This window comes from Myotis myotis, unplaced genomic scaffold (genome assembly GCF_014108235.1).
Source record: "Myotis myotis isolate mMyoMyo1 unplaced genomic scaffold, mMyoMyo1.p scaffold_m19_p_1, whole genome shotgun sequence".
Lineage (NCBI taxonomy): Eukaryota > Metazoa > Chordata > Mammalia > Chiroptera > Vespertilionidae > Myotis > Myotis myotis.
In genome coordinates this window covers 58624705-58646425 of record NW_023416313.1, presented here as the reverse complement: position 1 = coordinate 58646425, position 21721 = coordinate 58624705, and the positions used below count along the sequence as shown (strand labels likewise).

Here is a 21721-nt window from a genome sequence, read left to right as displayed (position 1 = left end):
TAAGTGATATAGTGTAGATTCAATCAATGGCATCTATTATTACTATGTATTTAAATGTCTCTAAAAAACAAAAATATTCCTTATATCTAAAATTTAAAAAAGAAAAATACACAACCAATATTGCCTAGTGATATAGTAGTAGATACTCCTTCAGAAATGTCTTAAACTAAAATTTTAATCCTGTCTTTCTCTACTATAGATGGTGCTGGATACTCAGTTATCAGAAGATTATCTACTTAGATCCAATCTATAATTTATAATAGCAGTTTAATCTTTTCGCAAACTTTGAAATTTTCCAGTGAAAACTCCGAAGTGCCACAAAAAATTTATCTGTAGACCATGTGCTTTAGTAATTCTTTAAATAAAGTATTAATATAAACTAGTATCTTTACTAATGTCAGTTTAAATGTATCAAAACTGTTTAACAGCCTGGCTGGTTTGGCTCAGTTGGGTGGGTGACATCCGGTGCACTAAAAAGTTGCCAGTTCGATTCCGGTCAGGGTTCAGGGCGGGTTGCAGGCTCTATCCCCAGTGGGAGACATGCAGGAGGCTGCTGATTGATGTTTTGCTCTCACATCAATATTTCTCTCTACCTTCCTCTCTTCTCTAAAAAAAAAAAAAAAAAAAAAATCTAAAAAAACACTATTAAACATAAGTAAATGCCATTCTTGAGAAAATTGCTCAAACCTTCTCAAAAGCTTTTGTAAGCCATTTCAATTTTAGAGAATTCTATATGGTGCCAGAAAGAAGCAATTCCTTCCTGCCAAACAGTAAAAGTAGATCAGACTCTTTCATGCTGGGAGCAGGTCATCCTATCCCTCATCAATAAGAATGTCATCCTTTTCAGGCACAAGAGCATCCCAAACACCATCTCTTCTCCTTTTCTCTGGGAATTATATTAACAGTGAGTCCCTCAAAAGCCTATTTCAAGCCTTAATATGCCTAACCTAACAAAAGTACTGACCCCAAATTTTACAGATTTTAGAAAGTTAATACTGTACATAAACCTTGTAACTCTTCCAGGGGGGTTCAAGGCAAGCATCTGGAAACCAAACATTCTAATGTTTCTCAGCAAAACTGACAGTCACACTCGAGGAGAAAAAGCTTCCTGCCAGTCAGATCAGTCCAGTTTTACCACCAAAGGAGTTTTTACACTAAATTGGGCAGGGGGGTGGGGGGAGAGAATCCCAAACTGTGTGATTTACCTGAGCCCTAGTTCTGTCCTCTAGCTACAGAGTAAGCCTAATACTGTTTTCAAATGTCTTAAGCAGCAGGAGGGTGTGCAGGGAGGGGGGCGGGGGACGGAGGGGATCAGGCCCACAGGCCACATAAGGCCTGCAAAAATCGTTTGGTCTGGCCCTGCCAAGGCAACCGCAGGCGGGACTTGAAATTCAATAAATCTAGGAGCTTTTTCCATAGCAACATAAATTTATATTAAGGGAACTAGATTAAGCAAATGATGGTCTAAAGAAAAGACAACAACCATGTCTCTACCCCCAAACCTCCTTTTCGTCAAATGCCCATCTGTAGTCCAACTGGAATGAAGATGGAATTGAGACAGACCCCACTTCAGGTTGGCAGGAGTTGCTATCATGGGATAAGGCAGTGTTGTTTTCTTTCCTCCTCCTTGCTCCCAAGAGCATCCTAAACACCATCTCTTTTCCTTTTCTCTGGGAATTATATTAACAGGGAGTCCCTCAAAAGCCTATTTCAGTCCTTAATATGCCTAACCTAACAAAAGCACTGACCCCCAAAGACTTCCCTCTGTCTGATTTCAGTTCCTTTTTAAACATCTATTTTAATTCATTTATAACATGTAGTTACAGTGGAATAAAATAAATATACATATTAATTCAAATTACTAATGTCCTGGACATATTTTTTTAAATATATTTTTATTGATTTCAGAAAGGAAGGGAGAGGGATACAGAAACATCAAGGATGAGAGAGAATCATTTATCGGCTGCCTCCTGTTTGCCCCATACTGGGGATTGAGCCTGCTACGGGGATCAAGCCTGCAATGCAGGCATGTGCCCTGACCGGGAATCGAATCCTGACCTTCTGGTTCATAGGTTGATGCTCACTGAGACACACTAACCAAGCTGGACATATTTTTACTTCAGAATTTTTGAAAATGAGAACATCAGCTCTTATTTATTGATCTTTATTAATTAAAAGAGGGCTGAAATTTCCTCATAAAACTGACGGCTCTAAAGACAAGAATAAAGTTTCCATTTGTTAAATCAGCTTCAACAAGTACATGTAAAGCAAGATGTTAAGCCAATAATTAAAAGATAATTCACACTGCATGATGGTGGTGCTCCTCCTAAAGGAATTTGATGTGGCAGGAACACCCTTCAGACCACAGAAGAGCAAGGGGAACAGAAAAAAAACCAAAACTGACAAACAATAACCAGATGGAAAGCAGAAGTCAGGGCTCATCAGAAATTTATCTTTATTCAGATTACAATTCTTCAGAGCATCGAAGCTGTTTAAATTTGGTTAAAAGCATGCTTAAATTGAATATATATAAAATATGATTATTTATGTTTCTTTTGACTGGAAAGCAGAAAATACCATGTTATATTTCACCATATTTACTAATTTTATTCTGATGTAAAATCTTCTACATGAAAAAAAAAATCGTTTTAAAAGTGAATAAAATAATTTCCAAGTCACCAACCCTGCTTGCTCGTTTGAGTTCTGTGATCCTGCCTTCTTTGCAGTACATGCTCCTCTGTTGGCCTTTGGCTTACATGAGGCTGTGAGCTACAACCCGTGGCAGTCAGTTTCAGAGTCCTCACTCCAGTGTGCATCTCGTTTCTCTGCCACAAGTTTGATGAATTGAGCGTGACTAGCATAAAGCTTGAGTTTATCACTGATGTCCACCCACTTCACTTTTCCAGCATCATCTCCAGCTTCGAGGCTGAGGTTATCCATTATCTCACCTGGTTACCAAAGAAAAAACATCACCAAGAAAAAGTAATTCATTTATTCATTTCTTTTTCAGCAAAACTGTATCTTCAAGTATTCTTACTAAAAATAAGTAAACAATCATCGTCTTAAGTGGCCAAGTGAATTAAAAACTAGGATATTCCAAATTTTCCAAATGCCCAAATTTTAACCAAGTTTCTAAATTTTAAGTGGAGGTACCAGTAAGAAAGCTTTTCTCTTTAGAAAGCAAGAATATTATCATAAAATTCATATTAAATAAGCATGAAACCTTGTATCAAAATAAATTCCAGAGCAATTAGGGATTTAAATGTGAAAAAAAAAATTACTGGTGACTTGTTTTATAGTCTTAGGATAAGTGGAATTTTCTAAGTATGACACCAAATAAAAAACCATAAAAGAAAATATTTATCAATTACATTAATAAATTAAAAATAAGTGCTCTCACCTGGAGGTTTCCCCCACTTTGCTTCCTCCCAATCCCTAATCTATAACCAACAAATTTCATGTAACCCACTTACAACTCCTCTTTTGATAGTAATGTATGGAACATTACTATCAAAATGCCACTTTTCCAGAGCATTTTTTCAATCCGCCAAGACTTTGCTTCCTGCCAATTGTCAGTTTGGCTCCAATAAACTCACAAAAATTCTCCACAGGTTTGAATTATGTTTATGTTGAAACACGCTTGTTATAAAATTATTTCAAACAGTAAGACAGATATAAATCAGAGTTATTTTATCCTAGCCATACTTCCTACCCAAATCTCCAGTTGCTTTTGTTTTTTATTTTATACAAATGGATTCACACTATATAATTTAATAACTTTAAGGCACATCATTTTAGTCCATAAATTCAATCTTAATTTTATATACTACCAATGGATTAAAGAAAATACTTTTAAGGCTTTCTTTTTTGTTGTTGTTGCTAATCCTCACCTGAGGATATTTTTCTATTGACTTATTTTTTGTAGAGAAAGTGGAAGGGAGGGGGAGAGACAAAGAGAGTGAAACATCGATGTGAGAAAGACAGGTTGATTGGTTGCCTCCCACACCAGGGCTGGGGATAGAGCCTGCAACCAAGGTATGTTCCCTTGACTGGAATCAAACCTGGGACCCTTCAGTTCACAGGCTGATGCTCTATCTACTGAGCCAAAACAGCTGGGGCAAGGCTTTTTTCTATGTATTCTTTTAATATCAACAATTTTAAATATAATCCCATACTTAGTAGTTGACTGGTTTAAGTTATTAAAATAGTCCAGATTTAATTATGCCCTAGAAGGCTGCTAGACTTAGACTGATCCTCTAACTCAGTCAGTTTAATAAACATAGGTAAAATTACCTGTTTCATCATGGTAGTTCACAGCTTCTGTCTCCATCCATGCATTATCAGTGTTCCGAGGATCGTCAACATATCCCTTATATATCTATTTTTATGAGGAGGCAGACAAAAAAAAGTGTAGGGTGAAACAGGAATTCGTGGAGCAAAAGCGTGTTAACTGTCGTTAAAATCAGCAATGTAAATATCTTGTTCCAAAGAAACATGCATATAATTAACACTAGAGGCGCAGTGCACAAAATTCATGCATGGGAGGGAGTGTCCCTCAGCCTGGCCTGCACGCTCTCCAATCTGGGATCCCTTGGGGAACATCCCTCTCACAATCCAGGACTGCTGGCTCCTAACCACTCACCTGCCTACCAGCCTGATCACCCCTAAGTGCTCCCCTGCAGGCCTGATTGACATCTAACTGCTCCCCTGAAGGCCCAATCGCCCCCAAATGCCTTCCCCTGCCATCCTGATCTTGACCCCAATTGCCCTCCCTGCCAGCTTGATCGCCTCCAACTGCTCTCCCCTGCCATCCTGATCGCCCCTAACTGCCCTCCCCTGCTGGCCTGTTCGTCCCCAACTGCCCTCCCCTGCTGGCCTGATTGCCCACAACTGACTTTCCCTGTTGGCCATCTTGTGGCAGCCATCTTGTGATGACATGAAGGCATCGTACGAGGGCAAGAGGACCACCTAGGCTTTTATTAGTATAGATAACTGTTCACTTAAAGTAGTTAAGATAGTAAATTATATGTGTTTTTACCACAATAAAAAAAATATAAATACCTTAACACCTTTAATATAGCATTCCTTATGCTTATTTTAAATTTCCCAAAGAACAATATTCTCAAGAACCTTTGAGGCAGCTTTAAAATTCACAAAACCCTCAACACCTCAGATTCTAATTTCAGAATTTAGTAACAATAATATTTGGGTCATATGGTTTTTTTAAAGTCTTTATAATTTAAGTATCTGTTAAATGAGATATATAAGTAAAGTCAGTAAAGACTAATATTTAAACTATTAATACATGAAAATATTTGGATCTAGCTAACACAAATGTGAACTGGATGATACAGATAAATAATTAAGAAATCCTAATTCTAAAAAGAAAACAAAGCAATAAAAAAAGCCAACAAAAAAAAGAAAATCGGTCCTTTTCTTATTATTAGTGTACATATACCTTATAAGGTGATTTTTAAATTTTTACAAAGGATATGTAGACAAAACAGACATGAGATTTAAATGGTTATAAACCAGAGAAACCCTGAATAACATAATTTCAAATGTAAATGTCCTTTCAAAAGAGCTGAATTCATGCAAAAAAAAAAAAAATTAATGTTTTCTGTTGGATGGGTGAGCTCAGTATTACATTAGCTCACACCTAGTCTGAACCAAAAACTAAGAGAAAAAAATTTGTTATAATAATTTAGAGGCCCAGTGCACAAAATTTGTGCATGGGTATGGTCCCTAGGCCTGGCCGGTGATCAGGGCCAATCGGGGCCTTCTGGCCGCTGGCTGGGGCCTTTCTTCCCTGGCTGCCGGCTGGGGCCTTCCTTCATTCTGCGTCGCCCCCTGGTGATCAGCGCACATCATAGTGAGCAATCGAACTCCCAGTCTCCCAGTTGAACTCCTGCGGAGGCACTCTGCATATTAGCCTTTTATATATATAGATGAGGTAATCGAACTAAAGTTGGGCTATAAAAATAAATCTATTTACAGCGTAGATGTACTACAACTTTAAGTTATTTTATGAACAGGTATTACAAACATACAATATTTCACTTTATTCAGAGAATGATCTACCAGATTTCCAGGTGAACTTTAAGAAAGTCTCACTAATGCATAGGACTAACTCCTTCCTGGGACCCACCATTTCTTACCACTAGATGTTCCTGGCTGAAGAGTTTGTGCAACTGTTCCTCTAATTGTTTTTTTTCAGCACTGGATTTCTGTAAGGAGTTGAGAGCTTCCTCACCAAATTCTCTCTTCAGTGTAGCACTAATCTTCTCTCCTGGGTCCACCATTCCCTAAGAGCACATTTAAAAAAGAAAAAAAAAGTAAGAAAAGTAATAAGCTTTAATTTATCCAACAAATATTTACTGAGTAATGCATGGATCTTTACTGGTCTATCTGCCCATAAACATGATCCCTATTCTTCCGTCATATATTCTTCCCCAAACCATGTGTTTCTAGTAGAAGCAGCCTATCAGGGTATCTCAGATATATCTGACTACAGTAATTAGACCAAGGTTAGCCTATGGTAAACTGAGTGAATCAGACTCCTTTCCAGTTAAGGAAGGTAGGCCTGGAGGCAAGAAAGAATACAGAAAGTTGATACTTTCCCCATCGTCCATTCCAGCCACACTGACCTCCTCAATGTTCTTAAGACATGCCAGACATACTCTCATCTTAGGGACTTTGCACCTGCTATATTACTTCTGTCCAAGATGCTTTTCCTCAAGATATCCACATAATTCACGCATTCACCTCCTTCAGATCTTTACTAAAGGTCTTCTCAGGGAGACCTTCTCTAACCTCTCTGTCTGAAATGGCAAAATCTCCAACACGTCCTAGTGTCCTTCCTTAAAATGTATCACCTTCTAAGATATAATTAGTTATTTATCTTATGTTATCTGTCTCCCCCACTAGAGTGTGAGCACCAAGAGGACAGGGATGTTTGTTCATGTTGCTCTGTTGCGTCCTCAATGTCTGCATTGTTAGATGACAAAATATACTGATTAGATGAATGACTCTCAAAATGATATCAGTGACAACAACTGCCTGACTAATTGGAATTTCAAATGAGAATAAAAATATAAAATCCTATGACAAAATCATTATTGCGTTTTGTACTCAGTATGAGCAAAGTTTTACTATTCGGCTTGTAATAATTAGCCTAGGCCAGGGGTGGGCAAACTTTTTGACTTGAGGGCCACAATGGGTTCTTAAACTGGACCGGAGGGCCGAAACAAAAGCATGGATGGAGTGTTTGTGTGAACTAATATAAATTCAAAGTAAACATCATTACATAAAAGGGTACGGTCTTTTTTTTTTTTTTAGTTTTATTCATTTCAAACAGGCCGGATCCGGCCCGCAGGCCGTAGTTTGCCCACGGCTGGCCTAGGCTTTCATCACGGTCAGCTGATAATCATTTCCATTACATTTTTATCTTACAAAGAAAAAACAATTCTTGCAAATAGGGGTATGTGTATAAAAAGTCATCCTCTTGTAAAAAAATCTCCATTTAACATTAGGGCATTAAATATAAAACTCTCTGCCATACATATAAACATTTTTTAAAAGTCATTTAAAATATGCTACTGGGCCCTGCCGGGGTGGCTCAGTGGTTGAATGTCAACCTATGAACCAGGATGTCATGGTTCAATTACTGGTCATAGCACATGCCTGGGTTGCAGGCTCAATCCCCAGTGTGGGGTCTGATTCTCTCTCATATTTGATGTTTCTACCTCTCTCTCCCTCTCCCTTCCTCTCTAAAATCAATAAAAATATGTAAAAAAGAAATATATATATATATTTATTATATATATTATATATAATATATATATATATATATATATATATATATATATATATATATTTCTTTTTTACATCTATACCATTGATGTGAAGTCAAAGTACACTCTTCCTGCTGATATGGAAATTTTTAAAACTGTAAGAATTATTAAATAATAAAAGTTATATAGTTTGCTATGTCTAAAGTTATCACAATTCAACAACAAAAAATGCTAAAAATCTTACCTCGGGCTTGGAGTAGGGGTTGATTTCTGAGATGGGACCCAAATTAGTGAGTACCTACTGTATAACCACTGCTCTGCATTCTATTTCTAGTAATCCTATGAAGTAGATAAGATGATCTTTATTATAAAGACTAGAGGCCCGGTGCACAAATTTTTGTGCACCGGGAGGGTCCCTCAGCCCAGCCTGTGCCCTCACAGTCTGGGACCCCTCGGGGAATGACCACCTGCTGGCTTAGGCCCGCTCCCCAGGTAATTGGGCCTAAGCTGGCAGTCCGACATCTCTCTGGCAGCCTGGGAGCCCTCGGGGGATGTCCACTTGCCAGTGAGGAGCAGGCCTAGCTGCAGTCGGACATCCTTAGCGCTGCTGAGGAGGCGGGAGAGGCTCCCACCACCACCGCTGTACTGGCAGCCATCAGCCTGTCTTGTGGCTGAGCAGAGCTCCCCCTGTGAGAGCACAATGACCACCAGGGGGCAGCTCCTGCATTGAGCGTCTGCCCCTTGGTGGTCAGTGTGTGTCATAGTGACTAGTGATTCCCAGTCGTTCTGCTGTTTGGGTCAATTTGCATATTACCCTTTTATTATATAGGATAGAGGTCTGGTGCATGGGTGGGGGTCGGCTGGTTGGCCTGAAGGGTGTCCCGGCCCAGGGTGCGGGTCCCGCTGGGGTGCCTGTCCAGCCTGGGTGAGGGGCTGAGGGCCATTTTCAGGCTGGCCACAGCCCCTTCAGGGTGGGGGTCCCCGCTGGGATGCCTGGCCAGCCTGGGTGAGGGGCTAATGGCTGTTTGCAAGCTGGCCACAGCCCGTTCAGGATGGGGGTCCCCGCTGGGGTGCCTGGCCAGCCTGGGTGAGGGGCTGAGAGCCATTTTCAGGCTGGCCACAACCCCTTCAGGGTGGGGGTCCCTGCTGGGGTCCCTGGCTAGTCTGCGTGAGGGGCTGATGGCTGTTTGCAGGCTGGCCAACCCCCCCAGCAGGAACCCTCTCCCCATGAGGTTGTGGCCACCCTGGGTGTGGGGCTGATGGCTGTTTGCAGGCTGGTCACAGCCCCTTCAGGGTAGGGGTCCCCACTGGGGTTCCTGGCCAGTCTGGGTGAGGGGCTGATGGCTGTTTGCAGGCTGGCCAAGCCCCCCAGCGGGGAACCTCACCCCATGAGGGTGTGGCCATCCTGGGTGAGGGGCTGATGGCTGTTTGAAGGCTGGCCACGGCCCCCAGTCACCCAAGCTCCCAGTGGATGCTGGCTGGAAGCAGGTATCTGGGATTTATTTAGCTTCTATAATTGAAACTTTGTTGCCTTTTTTGGAGGCCACAGCCGGCCGGGGCAATCGGGAAGCTTGACTTCCTCTATTGCCGGGGCAACCAAGCCTCCTGCTTGCTCCAGCTCCATGGTTGCTGGCCACCATCTTGGTTGGGTTAATTTGCATATAGTCACTCTGATTGGCTGGTGGGCGTGGCTTGGGCATAGTGGTGAGGGATGGAGGATAGGTGGAGTAGAAAAGGTCCATACACAATGATCTTGTGGTAAATAAAGCAAATAAAACTAAACAGAATTTGAAACATTAATTTGATTTAATTTTAATGCTCACCCCTGGAATTGCCCATTCTCCACAGTCTTTCCTTTTGATTGCAACAAACTGTAAGATGTTTTTCCCAGAAATGGGGTGGGTGATTTTATTTCCACTTTTATCCCTTTTCCACCTGTAAATAGTAATGTACGATCATAACCAATTTAGAACAAAAGCCAAGATTCTAGCTCAAGCTTGAGTCAAAGTTATAAACATGTATTTCTCTTTATAACAGAGTACACACAAATTTACCTCAAAATCAGCTTTTTTTACCAAAAAAAAAAAATTTTGTTTTAGAAATATGTCTACTTTCATAATGAAAATTCAAAATATAAACAGTTTTTACAGTACTAAAATACAACCAAAAAAATAAGTTTAAAACCAGGACAGAATTTACAGGAAGGGTCACAGAAGTTTTTTGTTTTTAAGTCCATGGATCCTTTTTAAGAATTACAAGTGCCGAGTCAGAAAATAGGGAGAACCAAGATGGCGGCATAGGTTAACGCTGGAGTTTGCTGCCTTGAACAACTACTTCAAAAGTGAAACTAAAAGACGGAACGGACATCACCCAGAACCACAGGAACGCTGGCTGAGTGGAAGTCCTACAACTAGGAGGAAAGAGAAACGCATACGGACACTCAGAGGAGGTGCAGTGCTGAAGTCAAATTCTGAGGTGCGGAGTGCGCTGAGCGGGCTGGCGGCGGAGGGCGCGGTTGGCGTTTTCAATCGGGAGGGAGTCGCAGACTCTGAGGTCCAGATACGGGTGAGTCTTTTGGGACCCAGACTCAAACGGGAGAAGCGGGACTGTCTGGCTTCGGTCAGAGCGAGTGCAGCTTTCTCTCCGAGGTTTGCAGCGGTCGCTGGGACTCAGAGAGGCAGAGCCCCTGGGGACAGGACTGAGAGCCGCCATAACTGCTCTCTCCGGCCCACCCTGTTGATCCTGTGCCACCCGCCCCGCCCAAGCCCTGCACACAGGCATTTGCTGGATAGCCTCAGGCAAAGGCTAGATTAGCACCTCCCTAGAGGACAGAAGTTCTCTCACAGCAGACACAGCTGATTCTCACAACCACTTGGCCTGGAGGTCAAACCCTCCCTGGTATTAGCTACAACAATCAAGGCTTAACTACAAGACTGCGCACAAAGACCACTAGGGGGTGCACCAAGGAAGCATAACAAAATGCGGAGACAAAGAAACAGGACAAAATTGTCAATGGAAGATATAGAGTTCAGAACCACACTTTTAAGGTCTCTCAAGAACTGTTTAGAAGCCGCCGATAAACTTAATGAGATCTACAAGAAAACTAATGAGACCCTCGATGTTATGGGGTACCAACTAGAAATTAAGCATACATGGACTGAAATAACGAATATTATACAGACTCCCGACAGCAGACCAGAGGAGCGCAAGAATCAAGTCAATGATTTGAAATGCAAGGAAGCAAAAAACACCCAACCGGAGGGGCGGAATGAAAAAAGACTCCAAAAATGCGAGGATAGTGTAAGGAGCCTCTGGGACAGCTTCAAGCGTACCAACATCAGAATTATAGGGGTGCCAGAAGATGAGAGAGAGCAAGATATTGAAAACCTATTTGAAGAAATAATGACAGAAAACATCCCCCACCTGGTGAAAGAAATGGACTTACAGGTCCAAGAAGCACGGAGAACCCCAAACAAAAGGAATCCAAAGAGGACCACACCAAGACACATCATAATTAAAATGCCAAGAGCAAAAGACAAAGAGAGAATCTTAAAAGCAGCAAGAGAAAGAAACTCAGTTACCTACAAGGGAATACCCATACGACTGTCAGCTGATTTCTCAACAGAAACTTTGCAGGCCAGAAGGGAGTGGCAAGAAATATTCAAAGTGATGAATACCAAGAACCTACAACCAAGATTACTTTATCCAGCAAAGCTATCATTCAGAATTGAAGGTCAGATAAAGAGCTTCACAGATAAGGAAAAGCTAAAGGAGTTCATCACCACCAAACCAGGATTATATGAAATGCTGAAAGGTATCCTTTAAGAAGAGGAAGAGGAAGAAAAAGGTAAAGATACAAATTATGAACAACAAATATGCATCTATCAACAAGTGAATCTAAGAATCAAGTGAATAAATAATCTGATGAACAGAATGAACTGGTGATTATAATAGAATCAGGGACATAGAAAGGGAATGGACTGACTATTCTTGGGGGGGAAAGGGGTGTGGGAGATGCGGGAAGAGACTGGACAAAAATCGTGCACCTATGGATGAGGACAGTGGGTGGGGAGTGAGGGCGGAGGGTGGGGCGGGAACTGGGAGGAGGGTAGTTAAGGGGGGAAAAAAGAGGAACAAATGTAACAATCTGAACAATAAAGATTTAATTAAAAAATAGAAAGAAAGAAAGAAAGAAAGAAAGAAAGAAAGAAAGAAAGAAAGAAAGAAAGAAAGAAAGAAAGAAAGAAAATAAAAGAATTACAAGTGCCGAAACCGGTTTGGCTCAGTGGATAGAGCGTCGGCCTGCGGACTGAAAAGTCCCAGGTTGGATTCCGGTCAAGGGCATGTACCTTGGTTGTGGGCACATCCCCAGTGGGAGATGTGCAGGAGGCAGCTGATCGATGTTTCTCTCTCATCGATGTTTCTAACTCTCTATCTCTATCCCTTTCTCTCTGTAAAAAATCAATAAAAAATATATTTAAAAAAAAAAAAAAGAATTACAAGTAGTATAAAAGATCTGGTAATATTTGCTTTTTACAGTTATCAGAAAAGCAGATTATATGATACAGATTTAGCTGTTCTCAAAAGTAGTAATTCTCAATCTTTATGGTCCTTTTTTATTTAAAAAATATCTCACTCTATCCTTAGTTTCATTTTAAGTTTTGAATTGTATATAGTGTTTTTAAATAGTATCAAGGCTATGTTAATTTCAGAATGCACTTTTTCTTACCACAGCCTCTTCCCCAGAAATATTGATAAATCTTCCCCCTTTCCCTGCCCTACCCTCACCACATTTACCTCCCTCCACCCAATTTCAAAAATTGTTCTAATAACTCCCTTAGGCAAAGAGAAAGATTTTGAACTTCTAATACTAAACTAATACATTTTTATTGATTTCAGAGAGGAAGGGAGAGGGAAAGATAGATAGAAACAATAATGATGAGAATCACTGATCAGCTGCCTCCTGCACACCTCCCATTGGGGATCGAGCCCACAACCCAGGCATGTGCCTGAAAAGGAATCAAACCTTGACCTCCAGGTTCATAGCTTGACACTCAACCACTGAACCACACCACCAGGTCACAACATCTGTTTTTAAGGATGCCAGACAGACAAATCACAAGTGAGAAACGAAGTTGTAAAATAAAATGATGTGTTCAACACACAGAGTTCCTAGTCTGTTGCTTTAAAAAAAAATTACTTATTTACAATATCTTTCACTGGATAAAAAAATAAATAAAATGTGTTTAAGAAAGTGAATGCAGCCCTGGCCAGGTAGCTCACTTTGTCAGGATGTCGTCCTGTACACCAAAAAGTTGCAGGTTCCATTCTGGATCAGGGCACATACCTAGGTTGTGGGTTCAATCACCGGTAGGGGCACTTACGGAAGGCAACAGATCAACGTTTCTCTCTCACGTTGATGTCTCTCTCTCTCCTTTCCCCCCTCTCTAAAACAAAAAATCAATTAAAAAACAACCAACCATATCCTCAGGTGAGGATTTAAAAAAAGAGAGAGAGAAAGCACAATATTTACAGCCAAATACCTGATTCAAATTTCAGATCTACAAGATTTAGGCAAGTCATTTACCCTCAGTGAGTCTCCATTCAGATATACAAAACAGATGTGTTAATACCTTCGTTGAGGAATTTTATGAGAAACAAATGGAAAAACTATTAACACCTAGCAAAATACCTAGAGTAGAGCTATATTTTTAATCATTTGTTTAGTCTTGTTGATTTTTCAACATCTTTCATTCTTTGCTTCCTTCCCTTCCCACAACCACTCCTCTATTTAGAGGAGCTCATCGTTTAATATATGCATTACTGACCACAAAGAACATCAACCTAGGAGCAAAGAACATCAACCTAGGAGTACAGCTGAAAGCTAGATGTCACCACTTGTGGGCTCTTTTATAGCCTGGACCATCATCTCTAAGGCTTCAGTTCTCTCATCTGTGTAATGGCAGAGTTATGCTCATAAAGTCTACATTTCAAAAAACATGACATAGAATTGCCATGTTTAATCAGAGCTCATATTTGGTCTACCACAGATAAAGATAAGCTAATTAGAGGCTAACTTTCCATTCTCTGGCTTCTTTTGCTGCTTCTTGTCCCCTTATTAGCATTCCTCCTTCAAATGTTTCACACCTTCCTGCTTTTAGCAAGCCTCACCAAAATTAGGAAGAAACTGATACTGCCATTAATACTTACATTATTTTATTTATATTCATTAATAAGAATATATTACTCTTCCTATCTCATTTAAACTGTAGTTTCTAAAGTAAATTAGATGAATAGATAGGCATGTTGATAGGTTTTGGGTTCAATCAGCTCTGGACTTGATCCAGGAGTAGATAAGTAGGTAGTTATATGAGTGGATGGATGGATGGATGGATGGAAGATAGATAAACAGATAGATGAAAGATAAAACTGAGGTGCAATATAAAGGAGTAAGATTAAGATCCCTTTCGGCAGAGGAATAGAAAGGGCAAGTAAAAGAATCAGATGGGGTGAGTATTGGTACCCCTTCCGATAACCTGAAAATAAGAAAAATAAGCTACTTTCCTAGAGTTAAATTATGAAATCATTATTATATCTCAGATGAGAGAAAAACAAAGTCTCCTGTGAGAAGGAAAGGCCCTTAAAATATCAAAACTAAAAAAGTAAGAATATTGAGATTATTTGCATTACTTAAAGAGGAAAAGTAACAACTACATGTGAGAAGAGAGTTGGTCAGTGAAGAAATCCTAAAAATAAGAACAAATAATTTTAATGATGACAGAGATGACAGAAAATTCCAGATGTGTTAGAAACATGATTTCTAGAAACTTATGCTAAGTCCATCTAAACATTAGATTCATCTTTTTTATACTGATTTTTGCTCACCAAGGAACCTTCAGTGTATGATTTAGCCTACCAGATAGATCTGCCTCGGAAAGAGAGTGCCTTTTCCCTGTTATGAAACCTTCAATGTCTCCAGTTCACATTTCTTAACTTTGGCATTTAATATTCTCCACAAGAGAATTGCATAAAAGTTAATTTTAAGTTTAATGTACCATTCACTATTCTCCTACAAGAATCTAACCATGCTGGTCTTTTCATTGTCTCTCAATACTCAAATAGGTATTACTACAAGGCTTTTTCTTAGGCCTCCTCCTGTCCCCCATCCAGGCCTCAAGTTCAACTCTAATCTACCTCCTTCATAACGCCATTCTCAGGTACACCGGTTTACCATCATCCTGCCCACATGCAATCTTCTAATTCTCTAAAGCAGTGGTTCTCAACCTTCCTAATGCCACGACCCTTTAATACAGTTCCTCATATTGTGACCCAACCATAAAATTATTTTGTTGCTACTTCGTAACTGTAATTTTGCTACTGTTATGAATCGTAATGTAAATATCTGATATGCAGGATGTATTTTCATTGTTACAAATTGAACATAATTAAAGCATAGTGATTAATCACAAAAACAATATGTAATTATATATGTGTTTTCCTATGGTCTTAGGCGACCCCTGTGAAAGGGTCGTTCGACCCCCAAAGGGGTCGCAACCCACAGGTTGAGAACTGCTGCTCTAAAGCATCCTGTATCACCCATGTTACTTAGACATGTTTTCTTACTTCATATCTTCCATCTTGCAAATGAAGCCATAGCTCTTCAATGACAGGGAGCAGAAATTTAGAACTGTTATACTTTTTTATATCCTCCAAAGCACCTACTCAATTCTGAGAACAAATAGATGCTCAATAAATATCTTGATCAATTAACTTTGTTTAGATAATGCCTAACCTAGTCATACAACAAACTACAGCTTCACACTTATATCACATCACTGTAATTTTACATAAAGTCCTTTTAACATATAGATTTTATGTGTGTACATATGTATATGTTTGTATGTGTACATATGTAAACGTGTATATACAAACATATATAAACATGTATACTAGTATATACAAACACATAATACATGTATACATATGTGCATACACCTATATCTGTATATGTAAACACATGGTTATAGTCTGTATTTTTTCAATCACTTAGCTCTCTGCTATTAAAATGTTTTTTAGTTCTTACCTGGTTATGATGGGATCTGCAGCATGATTTGGGCCCCATCGCCCCAAAAGCCCTCGGCCAACCAATCCTGTGCGTCCTGCAGGGTTTCTGAAAAGAAAAAGAAAAAATCAACTAAATGGGTTCATCTTTTTTAACCTAACTTGATATGACTCAATAAAAGGTAGTAAGATCAATAAAAGGAAAATAGTATCCCTCCCTAATTCAGTAGCACTATCACACATCTGTACTGAAAGCACATACTGCCTTACATGGATTGTTATTGAACTTTCTTCATGCATGTCTTCAGCTCTGGACTTGATCCAGGAGCAGGATCATTTCCAAAGCTGTTCTACGATATAAGAACTTGTCACCTGTACTCCTAAATTCAAACTAAAACGTTACTGGACTCTTAAATCTTGGAGGATAAAATGCTCTGCACCTAACCATCTATCTCTACAGCAATGACCACTTATTCAGGACGCTCACATTTCTCTTCACTTTCTCATCAGCCTCTTTTTTTACTCCACTCTCCTATAACCCTTTCCATTAAAATATTTTTTTGTTACATTTTGAAGTCCATTTTTCCCTCAGTGTGTTCTGAATTTTTATTACCAGTAATATGTATTTTGTAGCATATAATGTAGTAGTATTAAACATCTCAAAATTTCAAGTATTCAATTTTTAAAGAAAACTATTTTATAAAAATGCAACTTACCATTTAACCTAATGCCACAACCCAATATTACAAAATCTGTCAGATAAACCTAACTCATGCCTGAGCGTTTTTCTTCCAATCAATATTCCTTAAATGTTCAACTTTCATCATTATGCATCAATAAAACGCCCCAACCCACAATTTTAACCTCTGTAACATTATATCTTTTGTCCTCCTAGTAGATAAAAGCAAATAACTTGCCAAAATTTTTCTTTCAACCATCTCTTCTTATTCTGGTCTGTTATTAAAATTAAATGAATTTTTATCTTATTTTGTACTGGACTTAGAAATATTTCAGCAAGACATGCAGACAAAGACAGAAAGACAAAACACCTGGCCAGGTGACAATAATTCTACTTTGGGCCACTTGAAATGATCCTATAGGGCCTAGACTAAAGATAAATCTCACTGTTTGCTGTAGGCAAACTAGAGTTGGTTTCTATTAGTCCAAGAGTCTGGACTAAAGCAACATGCTACTTGGCTTTGCTGCCTATCCTTTTATATGTGTACGTCTCTTTTAATATATTTTACCAAGAAAAGAACCTAAGGAATAAGTCAAATACAAGGACAGTTTGACTTAAAAAAGATCCAATAACATACAAAAGTGAATAAGTTATAAGCAAAGAAAGAATTTAGCAAAACTGAAGGACCAGGTTGCAGCAAGAGCAGCATAACTATTAATTTCCTTGTCCTAGAGAAACTAGGAACACAAATTGCAACATTTTTGCAAGGTGAGAATCATGATTACAAAACTGTGAGCCTCCCTTTGTTTTATTTGGGGTGTGCTAATTTTTACATTTCTCCTAAACTTTTATAATGCCTTCTTAAAGAAAATGGAAATTTTTGGAGTTGTGTAGAAAAATCCTTTTTAAAAGTATACAAAGATTTTTGATATTACATTATTGGGTTATTTTATTTTTACTCTTGTTTGGATAATTCTTACTTTAAGGCATTATCACATTTAATAAATAATTACATAACATACAATTTTCAATCCTTTCTCTGTTAATTTATTCAATTATTTCTACCTTCAAGGTTGAGTTACAACAAGATGCACTCAGATCCTGCCTCTGCCACTTATGAACCATATGCAACATCACTTAACATTCTCTCTCTTTATTTGTAAATGGAACTAGAAATATCAACCCACAGAGTTATTGCGACAATTTAATTAGATCACATATATAAATTCTTTTGTACAATGTCTGGCACATATAAGCACTTGATAATTGTTCATTATATTTTCTACCTTTTAAAGACTCCCTATTATAAAAAGTTCCATTCCCAGTACCTACCTAGGTCTTCCATTTTCAATCTCATACCGGCCATTCTGGCTCTTTCTCTCAACATGCCCATCTTTTTCATTAAACTTGGGAGAAAAGTTACTTTCACTGTAACGAGAATACCGATGCAAAATAAGAAATAATAGTCGAGTACTACCAACAGCTTAATAATGCCAACCTGTTATTTATAATAAGTAGTATCCCTGAAATTAAAAATTTTAAGACTTAGTTTTCATTTATAAATCCATCTGACCCCTTCAAAACAGTTTCTGAGAAAAAAAAAAATCTGTTAACCAAAACACTTTTCAATACAAGGATGTGTAACATAATCAAACTGTGAAGGACTCATGGCAGAAGAACTGGACTTCCTCCCACATGCTACAAAAAGTCTATACAGTGGGGCCTTGACTTACAAGTTTAATTCGTTCCGAGACCGAGCTTGTTAAGGAGCTCATTAACTCAAATTACTCTAACAACTCAATGCAAAAAATCAGCCGAGAGACAGCTGGTATCTCAAAAAACTCGTTAGTCGGGACACTCCTAAGTCAAGGCCCCACTGTATTACTATTAGTAAGAAGGAACTGTCTGTGGGCAAATTATGGGATTTAATGATTTCTATGTGGTTCTAAAAGTAAGACTCCTTCTGGTATCTTGATGTCTCTAATTTCTTCAAATGTACACTGACTGTAATTTTTATCAAAGTAAACCCACAAAACAGTGACTTTACCCCACAAGCTTCATAATAAATACAATGTAAATTAAAATAGGAATGCTGAAAATGTTCTAGAACTTAATTTGGGTATTAGCTACAGAGCTACATAAACATAAAATTTGACTGAGCTACACCTGCACGCTTAAGAAATTTGTAGTTTATGCCACACCTCAACAAAAACATTTTAAAAATGGGTATAAGTAAACTACTTTCCTCCCCATTATGAAATCACTGACATAATTGCACTGTCAGTGAATAAAGAATTGTATAGCAGTGGATAGTTTCTGGACAATTCTGATATAAGTTTCACTTTTTTCTTGCTTTAATTCCAGTGACCACAAAATATTTGTACTCTGTTTTGGGAATAATTTCCAATTTGAATAATCCAAACATTTAAGACTTCTAACCAATCTTCCACCTAACACACAAACAAAAAGAACTAAGTGGTTAAAATTATAAAATTATAAAACCAGAATTACAATGCTCTTGGGGCTCCAAAAATTTACCATTAAAATAGAAAAAGTACAAACTTAATTATTATTAACACATTAACGTTAGTAATAAAGCTCAATTTAGATGGTGATATATATTCAAATGTTAAAAAATTGAGTGAAAAATAAGAAAATGTATTTGATCTTTCTCTATTTACACTATATAGAACCCCTGCCAATGTCATTAATTTTAATTGTGCATAATGTGTATTTATAATGCATATATAAATATGTGCATCCTCTAAAATCCGGGAAATGGAACAAGTTAAAGCTAGTAATTTTTCCACAGGTGAGCTTTATTATTAATTCATATTCCAAGTACTATTACAAAGTTACAAACACATCTTTGGATAAAATAAGGAAACTGTGGGTCAAAATCAAATGACAACAGTGGTAAAGTTTAACAACCTAATGAACTAATACTGGATCTACTCAACTAGCAAAACTTTTTACTTAACTGACTAAATGATGTCTCAAGAGGACTATGATTTACAATAAATTCACCCATCAAATATATAAAAGGGTCCCCTAGCTTGTTTTTCTATAAAGTAGAAATAATAACCCTGTTTGCCTTCCAGAATACTTGTAAGAATAAAATAATGCTTATAAAACATTTAGTGCAGTGCCTAGATCAAAGGTAGTAAATTTTTTAAAACTTATCACTGTATTTACTAAAAGGAATATAAGTATAAAATATGAGTCATTGTAGCACTTTAGTGACTTTAGTCAAAGCACTTTTTGCTCAATTATTTTGCTTTCCTCCTTCTCGCCTTTAACAATCCCTTTTCTATTTTTTTACACTGCTCTAATTTTATCATCACGCCATTCTTAGTAATTTGGAAAATATTTCTGAAAAATATTTTCCCCTCTTCAAACACAAGTCTAGCTATGTTGGAAAACAACCACAAAAGATGTTCTATTGATAACTGAGACAGAACAAATGAAAACAGACACTACTTGTCATTTCATAAAACAAAATACTCAGTAACAAAATAGACCCACTTAGAATGATCATCATTGAAATCTCAAAAAAATAAATGAATATGGACTATCTAGCTTTGGCAAGAATTCAAGCAAATGTGGAAATTAAGTATAATAAAATCAGGCACTAGATAAAAATAGTTCAGCTGTCAAAATGATAATTTACAAATACAACCATTACTTTCTATAACAGTCTTACAACCCAGCAATGCCAGCTAATTTGCTCACCTTATCTGAGGATCTGCCCACCTAGGTCCAGCCAAGACAGAGACTGCAGTGTATTCCACAGGATTATAGTCTTGCCACTCAACAAGCCAGCCTACTTTCTCATTAGGAACCTGGCTGCGTTGAACTTTTGAACCTGGGTAAGGAGATGTCCGAGCCTTCTTATGGGAATTCTCTTTAGCACCATTAGAACCAGACATGATGTTGGAGTTACGATGAAACCCACACGATGAAAATGAGCTTCTGGGAGAGGGAAAAAAGAAAAATATTTTAAATAAATAAATATATATGTATCTATAATAATAAAAGCATAATATGCTAATTAGACCGGATGGCCAAATGACCTTCCAGATGACCTTCCAGACAAAGCCAGGCTTCAAGGGCCAAGGCACGCCAGAGCTGCGAGGGCCAACGCAAGTCACGGATGCGAGGGCTGAGCCCCTTGCACAAATTTCATGCATTGGGCCTCTAGTGTGTGTGTGTACACTAATAAAAGACAAACATGCAAATTGACCGTACCCTCGCTACACCTTAAGCCACGTCCACCAGCCAGAGCACCTATATGCAAATTAACCCAACCAAGATGGCGGCCGGCAGCCACAGAGCTGGAGCAAGCAGGAGGCTTGGTTGCCCCAATGATGGAGGAAGCCAAGCTTCTCGCTTGCCATGTCGGGCTCTGAGCTCCACTCAAAGCAACAAAGTTTCAATTATAGAAGGTAAATAAACCCCAGATACCTGCTTTCAGCCGGCTGTGGCCACGTAGCTGGAGTGAGCAGGAGGCTTCCCTCCCGCCTGCCCTGGCCGGCTCTGAGCTCCTCTCAAGGCTACAAAGTTTCAATTATAGAAGATAAATAAATCCCAGAATAAAAAGAAAAAAAGGAGAGGCTGGGAGCTTCCATCGCAAGGGGGCTTGACCAGCCTGAAAACAGCCCTCAGCCCCTCACCCAGACTAGCCAGGCACCCCAGTGGGAACCCCCAACCCTAAAGGGGGTGTGGCCAGCCTGAAAACAGCCATCAGCCCTTCACCCAAGCTGGCCAAACCTCCATGGGGTGAGGGTCCCCACAGGGGCGGGGGAGGGGGCTTGGCCAGCCTGAAAACAACCATCAGCCCCTCACCCAGGCTGGACAGGCACCCCAGCGGGACCCCCACCCTGATCCAGGACTCCCTTCAGGGCAAACCAGCCAGCCCCACCCATGCACCAGGCCTCTATCCTATATAATAACAGGGTAATATGCAAACTGACCCTAACAGCAGAACAACTGGGAATGACTGGTTACTATGACACACACTGACCACCAGGGGGCAGACGCTCAATGCAGGAGCTGCCCCCTGGTGGTCAGTGTGCTCCCACAAGGGGAGCTCTGCTCAGCCACAAGCCAGGCTGACGGTTGCCAGTACAGCGGTGGTGGTGGGAGCCTCGCCTCCTCAGCACTGCTAAGGATGTCCAACTGCAGCTTA

The 21721-nt window shown here is 39.2% G+C and overlaps 1 protein-coding gene across 4 annotated transcripts in view; it reads right to left on the bottom strand.

Annotated features, from left to right (window-relative positions):
• Positions 1-2431: 2431 nt before the first annotated feature.
• NUDT9 (nudix hydrolase 9) overlaps positions 2432-21721 on the bottom strand; it is a 33638-nt gene continuing 14348 nt past the window's right edge. For 3 of the 4 annotated variants that reach the window (XM_036339218.1, XM_036339208.1, XM_036339196.1), the window contains exons 2-8: positions 20266-20505; positions 17866-17961; positions 15877-15963; positions 9617-9728; positions 6159-6305; positions 4294-4378; positions 2432-2948 (exon numbers count right to left, since the gene is read on the bottom strand). In XM_036339218.1, the coding sequence (XP_036195111.1) occupies positions 2770-2948; positions 4294-4378; positions 6159-6305; positions 9617-9728; positions 15877-15963; positions 17866-17961; positions 20266-20462 (903 nt within the window). In that variant the 5' untranslated portion in view covers positions 20463-20505 and the 3' untranslated portion in view covers positions 2432-2769. Of the gene's footprint in view, positions 2949-4293; positions 4379-6158; positions 6306-9616; positions 9729-15876; positions 15964-17865; positions 17962-20265; positions 20506-20997; positions 21068-21721 lie in introns of those variants that run through there. The other variant, XM_036339199.1, reaches the window with a different exon arrangement.